Consider the following 10,320-nt stretch of genomic DNA (forward strand, 5'->3'; position numbering starts at 1 on the left):
AGGACGGCTACGCTCGTTAACGTAAGTGCAATGATAAGTTAAAGTCCAATAAGTGCTTTATCAAACCGTATGAATGTGTGTCCCAGGCCAGGTTAGGAAATTAACTTACAATGTAAAGATCAACAAGCCACTGACACATATGTTCATATTTGATTCATTCAATAAATTATTATTTTTTTGTCTTAAATCCACCAGCCATTTTCATATTATACCAACATTTGGAGCATCCTGAGCCTTTTTGGTAAGGTTACTAGGAAAACTCAGCTCAGAGTAATTTTATTCTCCCCAAAACAAGTTTCCATTTTTATTTGTGAAGAACTATACAAAAAAACAGTTGCAGTTTTCACTGTCTCCCGCAAAAATACTAAAGACATCGCAACTTTTATCAAAAGCTCCCGCAAAATCAGGCATTTTGGGCCACAACAATCTAAAAAAAAGGCCGCGAAATCCTGGAGGGACTGATTACTACTAGTACTATGTACTACGTTTCTATGAGAAAGATATAAAAAAGCTTTGAGTACGTAACTACTGAAAACGGAATTAAAGAAAGAATTGTCTTCCGCAATTATGTAGCATAGATTTTCTGGCAGGTTCAGGCAAGCTTATTAGGAAATTGTGCTAGTATTATTGCATAAGGTTGGCGTTTTGCACTTTGATTGGTTGATTAAAGCGTATTTGAGCAGACCTGGCAGTGCAGATTGGCTCTCATAACAGGTCAGGTGGGTGCAGGTATTAAAACAAAAAAAAAACCTGACCCGCGCATCACTACTAGTAGTATTTCAAGGCACATTCTTTTGGATTATGTGAGATTGACAACTGCATGATAAACGCATGATGCAGATGATGGGATAGATCAATCTTTTTTTTTTAGCATTTGCTGTCATAATCTCCGTTAGCTGAGAGGCTTTGGATGTAGTGAACGGCGTCTGTGATGGTGAAGAACATGATTTTGTTTTCTCCTCCATCACATCCTTTTTTGATTGGGTAGTATCCCCCTCTTTCCAGTGCGTCCAGTACTGAGATATTACACTGGGCCAGGACAACCTTGATCCCAAGTTCTTCATAATCTTTGAGGACCTCTTTCAGAGCATTCACTCCAGCAGTATCTAGAAACAAGATGGCGCTGCAGTCGATCACCAAGCTGCGTAAGCTACGGGAAGATTTATTGTCGAGCATTGAGGTTACAGTCGCACCAGCTTCAAACCCATCCTCTTTACCTGCACCCTCCGTATCCCCTGAATTTATATGTGGGACTCGTGCAACCTCTCCCTGCTGTTTGTTCTTCCTCTTGAACTTCATAAGCCGTGTTTTCTCCTTCACAGGGTCAAGCCCTACACACCTGTAGAGAGATTTTTTGAACAAGCTCTGGTTGGCGTAATAGATTGGAGCCTCGTATCTAAAAACAGCCACTCCGGAATGTGTCCGAAGGCCGCGGTAAGACGACAGGTCATCATAATGCTCCCTGTTTGTCGCCCGGCCAAGCTCCAGTACCTGGGCTCGCTGGGTTCGGCCCAGGACGCACAGGGCTGACACCAAAACCCCCACGAGCAGACCCAGCTCTGTGTTGACCAGCGCCGAGGTTGCCATTGTGATCAGCCAGATGGAGGTATCGACCCGGTTGACACGCCACATGCCGGGAATGTCGGTAAACTTCCGTAAAGCTCCGCGAAGGTTAACCAGGATGATGACGGCTAACACACATCTGGTCAGGAGAAGGGAGCGAGAAAACAAACGGGAAAGGGCAAAGGTTAGGAGCGTCACTCAGTGGTATTCATGGGGGAAAGCAATTAGTCAGTTCTCCGGAGAATGAAAGCTATAAAAAGGTCTTTAAAAAAAACGGTTCACAGTCTGTGAATGTAGTTACTTTTCCCATGTGATTGCAGTAGACATACAATAAAAAAAATTTAAAAAATGAATCGATTTTACACTTACAAAGTTCTCAATGCTTCAGTTTACATGTAGGGATCCTCATTATGCTACCGTGGAAGTGTGGTGCTATTTTGAGCCTTGTTAGTGGTGTAGAAATAGTGATTTCTTTTTACTTTTGCATGCCCCGACGACTAGAGGCACAGGCTGTGCACCAAAATACAACAAACCACTCCAGCCAATCACCGACAAGATGGTTGGGGGAGGGGGTGGGGGTTAGTGACAGTTAGTCAATTAAGGCGCTTTTCCATTACATGGTACCTGCTCGACTCGCCTCGACTCTACTCGCCTCGACGCACTGTGCGTCCATTTTCCATTGCAGATTTTAGTACCGCCTCAGCGTGGCTGGTCGTCTTATATAGCGACGCCGCAGTAAACTGCCGTGACCTAACGCGACACAATGTCGAAGGTGTGTGGCTGTTTGCCAGAAGACACATTTTGTTTCAAATGAAGCTGGAGGCAGAAAAAAAAAACACAGCTGGCTAAACTATTTAAAAATGGTGGGTTTGTTCAGGACACCCCCCCTCTGTCGCTTTCACGTCACCTTTTGGTATCGCCTCAGCTTGCTTGGAACCTCGACTGACGTGGTACTAAAAAAAGTACCCGTTAGCAGGTACCAGGTTGTTTTTTTTTTTACACCTTTTTTTTCGTAATGGAAAACCAAAAAAGGCGAGTAGAGTCGAGGCGAGTCGAGCAGGTACCATGTAATGGAAAAGCGCCATTAGTCGTGACAGTTATGGAAACGTGGGGGGAGGGGCGAGCTTGCTCTGTTTTGTTTGAAATGTACTTGTAACGTCAACAGAAGTGACCACGCAGGAACTCACAGTGCACCTTTAAACCTGAACTAAACTAAACTAACCGGAAGATAACCGGTTATCTGTATTTGGCAGATAGTCTAACACATTGAATCCTTAAACAAACTGGAACATTGGAATGTCAAATTATTAATGCAAGTGTCAACCAGGGCACAAAAATGTAATGTTGTGTTCGCTCAGCACCAAAATGTGCATAGCTCTTTATCTCATGTGGTTGGTAATGTATGCTCTATAATAATGATTCTCCCCAGCGTGCATTTTACAGATTAGAGATGAATACTGTCTCTGGTGTGAGAATCTTACTCTAGCCACTAAGAACAACCTGGCTGTTAAAGAGCGAAATTACTGGAATGAGTCCAGCAGGCACAGCTGCCCTGGCCAGCTTTTGCAGAAATAGGTACTACATGTAGTAGCTTGGAGGTCTAAGACATTCAGGGTTTCCCTTTTCTCAGTTACTCTAGACTAAATGTGCTTAGCTGATTTTCCTTATTTTATCACTCCCATTCTGAGATTGTACATGTTTATGTCTTGACACGGTTTCAACTGTGACCTTAATTGAAAATGTTAGTAATGTGAAAATATCACTATCTTGAAGCTGATTTTAGTTCATCATTCTGTTAGTAAGAGCATGCAGGTTGTCATTCCAGCAATCACAACTAACTAATTATGTGGTATGCTTACTTTTGAAGGGAATAGAAGAGCGGTGCGATAACCAGCAGCACCAGCAGCAGGACAAGGGCGCTGACCAGCCCAGATATCTGAGTCTGGCACCCTGTTGACTCCTTGACGAGGGTCTTAGTCAGCGCGGCGCTGGTGGTGAAGCAGCGGAAGAACGATGGCAGGATGTTGCAGAAGCCAATGGCGTACAACTCCTGGTTGGCGTCCACCATGTAGCCGTGCTTCTTGGCAAACATCTCTGACAGTGAGACGGTGATGGCGAACCCCACGATGGCAATGGAGAAGGCGTCAACAGCAACGTTGGGGATCAGAGTCCACATCGGCAGCTGGGGAGGGAGGAAGCCAGTGGGGATGTCACCGGCCACGCCCGACCCGTAGTCGCTGTTGAAGCTGCCAAAGTGAGAAGCCACTGTCGCAATTACCACCACAAAGAGCTCGAAGGGAATGGGAGCCTGGGTAAGGAAAAGAAAGAAAAAAAAAGACACAATTCTTGGATGGATTCAAATTTGAGAGCCATTTTGTTATTTGTAACATTCTTACAACTAGTGGGGTGACAAATGTAAAGTTAAGTCTGAGGGTGTCGGGAAAAGATAATGCTGAATAGGTCAAAAGAGTTTGTCCTGTGTATGGTTGCCTTTTTAGGACATCTTGGGCTCAGACCTAACTGAAATTTGTTTAAGCTGAACTTTGTCGCTACACTTTTTTGTTTAACTGTCATCTCTCAGCCTCAATTCAATGCTCAGTTCTGCTTTAGCTCAACTGTGTCTTGACTATTATACTACTACCATTAGCATGCTTATGTTAGCATCGACCTTAAAAGTATAGCTGAGGCTTATTTGGTTTTTTTTATAGATCCCATCGCAGTCATGGGCGGATTCTTACCCATTTACCTAACCCTGGACATCTCTAATCTTAACCTAAACATTTGCAGTTTCAAGGATGTACTGGAACTTAACTACCTCAAGGCATGTACCAAACAATAACCGTATTTTCTAATGAGACTCAACCCAACTTTCCACTTTTGTTGAACATTTCACCTGTTGCTAAATAAGTATTACAATTTCTTTCTAAACTGAACAAAAGTGATGGAGTGACAAAACCACACCATGTACCACCCTGCTAACATGGAAAAAAATAGACATTTCAAAAGTAGAAAAGAATGAACCAGGTTGGTTAGTGCTCTCTCACTGAACCAGTTCCACTTCAAATTTAAATTACTGTTCGCCGGGCACTATACTGTATATAGTTGTGACTGGAGAACAAATGGAACAGGAACCTCTGATTATAATCAGAGGTTCCTGTCAGCGAGGACTATCTGAAATAAACTAATCTGCACTTTGTCGGTTTACCTTCAGCTTGGCTTTGAATCGATTGTTGAGCTCTTTGGTAGGTATCAGTATCAGTAAACACACCAAACTGGTCACCAGGTCACAAATGTTGGTGTGGCTCAGGTTGGTGAGCAGGCTGTACCAGGTCTTAAACAGGGTGAACCAGCCCTGAGGCCTGGGGATCTTCAGGCCCAGAAGGTACTTGAACTGGGACGTGAGAATGGTCAGGGAGGCTCCTGTAGCGAAGCCACTGAGAAGGGAGTCGGACAGGTAGACTGAGACAAAGCCTACCTGGAAAATGCCCATTAGCACCTGAGAGAAAGAGATAAGCAGGAGTAAGTGGGCTGGTTCCAAACTACAGGCAAGAAATTGACATCTAAAGAAATATTTGCAAAAGATATTATTGTCTTTAAGCATTTCCAATACCATTGCCAGCCATGTGATTCTGTCTTTCTATCCAGTGCATGAGATCGCCCCTGCTCACTTACCTGGTAAACTCCAGCAGTAAAGGTAACTGTAGCTCCCACTGTGATTGCATAGCAGCTTCTGTCACATCCCACCCCAACACTGCCATTCCCCTGGCCAGCCAGCAAGACGGTGCTATTGCTACTATTGAGGATGGCACTTTCTGTGAGGTATCCTGCCAAAGCTAATTCTCTATCCACAACCTGACCTACAAGCAGGCAGAGCACCCCAAAAATCCCCACTGAGATGTGTCTAGAAGTGCCTAAGAGGGCATAAATGATGGATGAGAAGAAAGAAGTATAGAGACCATATATGGGGTCCTGACTGGCCAACAAGGAGTAGGCTATGGACTGAGGGACCAACAGGATTCCGACAATCAGTCCTGACATGACATCGCCCAGCAGCCATTCCCTGAGCTGGTAGCGTGGCAGCCATTTCAGAATCGGGACGAAGCCCACTAATTTGGATTTAGCTTTTTTCGGGGTGCACAAGCAGTGTTTGTTCAGACAATGTGACACAACAGATTGCCAGCTTTTGGCCTTTTCTTCCTCCACTCTTTCCAGAATGAGAGGCTGCTGCTGGTCACTCTGAGCTCCATCTTCTGCTGTTGTACAGCAGTCATCGCCATGATTCATTATAGAGCCCTTATCTGTGGGGATTTAAAGAAAAAGTGTTCAGTTTAGCCAAATAGTCAAAACAACTTTATCTCAAAACAGCTGATTAAAACCTGCGAACAATTACGGCCGTCAACAACAATATCTCACAACTCATCTATACTGTTGTGTGTATTTTAACATTTGCACCTCACACCAATAACAACTAGGGCTCCACGATATGAGGAAAATATGCAATATGCGATAATGTTGAATATTGCGATGACGATATTACGTGCGATAAACACACATATCCCAATGTACTCAGTTCTGCCTTTCAAAACAAATAAAAGGAATCATTTCCAACATTCTTTTATTGAACACATTAAAAAAAGAAATAGAATGACAGTTACATTTTAAATTGCAGTTTGCTACTGATATCTTCTTTCAACTAACACAAAAAAACAGGGTTCATACACATTTTAACCAATACGTTTCCATGACTATGTATTCCTGAAAATGTCAGTCGACATTATACAATAGGAATACAAATCTGTGTTATAGTTTACCCTCAGAGGTTTAACAATAAAATGAATGACAATTTATGTGGTTCACATTGGGATTTGTAATACCGCGCTCCGAACAGAACGTTGAGGTTAAGACGACGTGATAATACATTTATTAATCACATATTATTATGCTGTGTAGAGATGTTCCGATACCGATACTGCCTAAAACGCTGGTATCGGTATCGGGAAGTACTGGAGTTTATGCACCGATCCGATACCACGTAATACAGCCCTAAAGAAAATCTACGTTAAAGTAGTTTATTTATGTTCTTTTTCCGTTATAACTGACTGTCAAACTGCAGAATAAAAGAAGGTTCTGTGGCGTTCATGTTTCACAAAGAGTTTAACCTGAGCCAGACCGACAACAAATATAGAAATCATATCACATCCATACAGAGATAGTAGTATACAGTTGTTAAAACATAATAAAATATATAACACACTGGTATCGGATCAGTACTCGGTATCGGCCGATACGCAAGTTCAGGTATCGGAATCGGTATCGGGAAGCAAAAAATGGTATCGGGCCATCTCTAATGCTGTGTTAAAAAAAAATATTCCATGACTTTTCCAAAACTTTATGGGTCTTTTTTTTTTTGTTTGTTTCCAAAACCTTTCCAGGCCTGGAATTTGCATTTTTCAAATTCCAAAACTTTTCCAGGTTTTTTCAAAACGTATGAACCCTGAAAAAAAAATCTCTGAGTGTCTCTGCGATATGTCGCAGTCTTTCGCGATGGGTATATTGCGTCAGTTGATATCGCAATGACAATAAAAATAAAAAAATAAAAAACGGTATATTGTGCAGCCCTAATAACAACAACAATAACAATATCATAACGATGTATGACACTTCAGAAGCAGTGTAAAGTGAGGGGGAGGAGAAGTGCTATTAAATGTCAATGGGGTTGGCCTGACTGCATGTTTCTGACATTTTGCTGAGTCTACTCCTCTTGATGTTACATCACAATACAGATATGACACCACCACTTTTTCAGATGATTGAGCTCATGCTTCTAGTGACCCTCAGACAACAACAAAAAACACCTTACTGACAATCACCAGTACTTCTATCTACCAAAGTGAGGACAAAGTAATTACTTAATTGCTTAAGCAGGAAGCTAAGGAAACTGACCGTAACAACCATGTATATGTTGCTGTTCTCTCTATTAAGCCTTGACCAATTCAGGTCATTATGTAAACAGGCTTAAGCTGCTTAGTGACTGGAACTTGTGAATTTAGCATATCTTTTCATCTTAATTTATTTGAGATACAGAGATATATATATATATATATATATATATATATATATATATCACTATATACATACACACATACATACATACATACATACATACTACATACATACATACACACACACACACACACACACACATACATACATACACAGTGCTGCTCATAAGTATTCATACCCATGCTAAAGTTGACTAAAAAAGAGGAATAAAAAAAATCATCTTTTGGAAATTGATCTTAATGCCTTAATTAAAAAAATGAGGAAAAAATCCAACCTTTTAAGGACACCAATTTTTCTTTGTGAATGAATAATGTATTGTAAATAAATAAATGTTCTTCCTTAAAATACAGGGGCCATAATTATACATACCCCTATGTTAAATTCCCATAGAGGCAGGCAGATTTTTATTTTTTAAAGGCCAGTTATTTCATGGATCCAGGATACTATGCATCCTGATAAAGTTCCCTTGGCCTTTGGAATTAAAATAGCCCCACATCATCACATACCCTTCACCATACCTAGAGATTGGCATGGTTTTATTTCAGTTAGTCTAATAGCTAACTGAGATAAGATCCATATCAATGCAAATCAAACCAGCTATTAGACTAACTGAAATAAAACCATGCCAATCTCTAGGTATGGTGAAGGGTATGTGATGATGTGGGGCTATTTTAATTCCAAAGGCCAAGGGAACTTTATCAGGATCATAGTAACCTGGATCCATGAAATAACTGGCCTTTAAAAAGAAAAATCTGCCTGCCTCTATGGGAATTTAACATAGGGGTATGTATAATTATGGCCCCTGTATTTTAAGGAAGAACATTTATTTATTTACAATACATTATTTATTCACAAAGAAAATTGGTGTCCTTAAAAGATTGGATTTTTCCTCATTTTTTTAATTAAGGCATTAAGATCAATTTCCAAAAGATGATTTTTTTATTCCTCTTTTTAGTCAACTTTAGCATGGGTATGAATACTTATGAGCAGCACTGTGTATATATATATATATATATATATATACACACACACATGATATGATATTTTGGTTTCCTACTTTTTTTTATAAGCAAATGCATGCTGTATCTTGCATTTGGTCACTTTAGAAGGTAAAAAAATAATCTAAAAGTCTAGTTTAAAACGGGGTCTAATTGGATTGAAAAGTAAGTTTTTGTTACAGGTCTCGTTTACTGCCGTTTAAACACTAAACATAACAGTGTGAAAAAAAATGCCAAGCACTTGTGGAAACTCAACTTAAAACTGAAAAGTAACTAAAATGCTGGAGAAAGAATGACCCAGTTGATCATATTTTAAGCTAGACATATTTAACCTCTGGCAAATTTCCAGAACTGGTACTGAGAATGTACAGTAGGCCTGTGAGTCATTTACATAACAGCGAGTTTATACGTAACATTAGTCTTGTTTTAATGTCATACATCATGGCACTTGTACACGACTTAACGTTACTATTTCGCTCGCTGCAAGCTTAACTAACGTTAAAGCATTCTCAAAATGATAGCGTAAATAGGATTACAGTGACTTGTTTCCTAAGAGAAGTTACGTGTAACGTTGCGGTATTCACAATGGGATTACTGGGTTCGTGTCTACAGGTTATTTAAAGGCATCTGACATTCTCGTTATAAATTCACAGTTTTAGGCTACTTACGACAATGTCCGTCCAACGCAGTCTGACTAGCTATATAACGCTAACTCAGTCCAGGAACGAACTGTCAACGTTGCCTTAGCAGAGCTATGAATGGGCACCATTGTAAACAAGTTGTCAACGTGGACGCCCGGTGGAACTTTAGCCAAGTAAGTAACAGTCCGCTCTTCCACTGGGTAAAAAAGCATTGCTGTTAATGTGTAAAGTAACTGACCTGAGCTCCAACCACTCGCGGTTTACCAAATGAATTTAGGTTGTTTCCAGAGGGACAGCAGATTGTCATTCCGCCTCAAATCCATTTTACAATATAGCTCCGTGCGTAATGACGTCTCATGGAACTTGTTTTTAACGTCACATGACCTGGCGAGACAAAGATGGTCTATGTGAGAAGATGCATCACTTTGTAGCAAAATTAGACATCACTTAATAGAAATTAAACAAAAAGAAAAAAAGAAAATAATTTAAGGAAAAATATAACAGAACCTTACATTATTATATATATTATTATATTATATACATAAGGGAAAGTGAATATACATTCATATTTGTCTTGGGGGATCTGAATGCTGATATATCAGATACCAATTCACTTTTTGGTCAACACTTGACACAATTCTGCAAAGATAACAAGGTTATTCTGTCCACTAAGGAATTACTGCCAGCATATAGCTATACATATGTGAGTGAAGCTTGGCATACTACATCCTGGTTGGACCATTGTATGTCTACAGCTGATGCACATGATTGTATAAAGGAGGCTGAGATCTTAAATGGTTTGGCTACAGCAGACCATATTCCTGTCTCTATGTTTATAAAAAAGCTTGTTTGTAGTGACAGCCATAAACCAGGTGAGATACTGGACTGGACAAGACTCACAGAAGATGACCTGCAATATTTGCAGAACTATGGAGGAAACACTATGAGAACATTTTTAACTGTGTGAATAGTGATGTGTTTAATATAGGAGCGATACCTCACAGTGATGGTGTGGTCATCAGGCTGGAAGAAGTATGTTATGCTAATGACAAACT

At 40.4% G+C, this 10,320-nt stretch overlaps 1 protein-coding gene across 1 annotated transcript; it reads right to left on the reverse strand.

Moving 5' to 3' along the window:
* Positions 1–334: 334 nt before the first annotated feature.
* slc26a2 (solute carrier family 26 member 2) lies at positions 335–9,603 on the reverse strand. Its single transcript, XM_078260029.1, has 5 exons — positions 9,504–9,603; positions 5,236–5,861; positions 4,769–5,059; positions 3,423–3,871; positions 335–1,702 (listed from the first exon to the last, which is right to left on the reverse strand). Exons 2-5 carry the CDS (start codon positions 5,845–5,847, stop codon positions 868–870), a joined length of 2,187 nt encoding a protein of 728 aa, XP_078116155.1. The 5' UTR covers positions 5,848–5,861; positions 9,504–9,603; the 3' UTR covers positions 335–867.
* Positions 9,604–10,320: the final 717 nt, after the last annotated feature.

The sequence above is a fragment of the Sander vitreus genome, chromosome 10, assembly GCF_031162955.1.
Source record: "Sander vitreus isolate 19-12246 chromosome 10, sanVit1, whole genome shotgun sequence".
In the NCBI taxonomy this organism is placed as follows: Eukaryota; Metazoa; Chordata; class Actinopteri; order Perciformes; family Percidae; genus Sander; species Sander vitreus.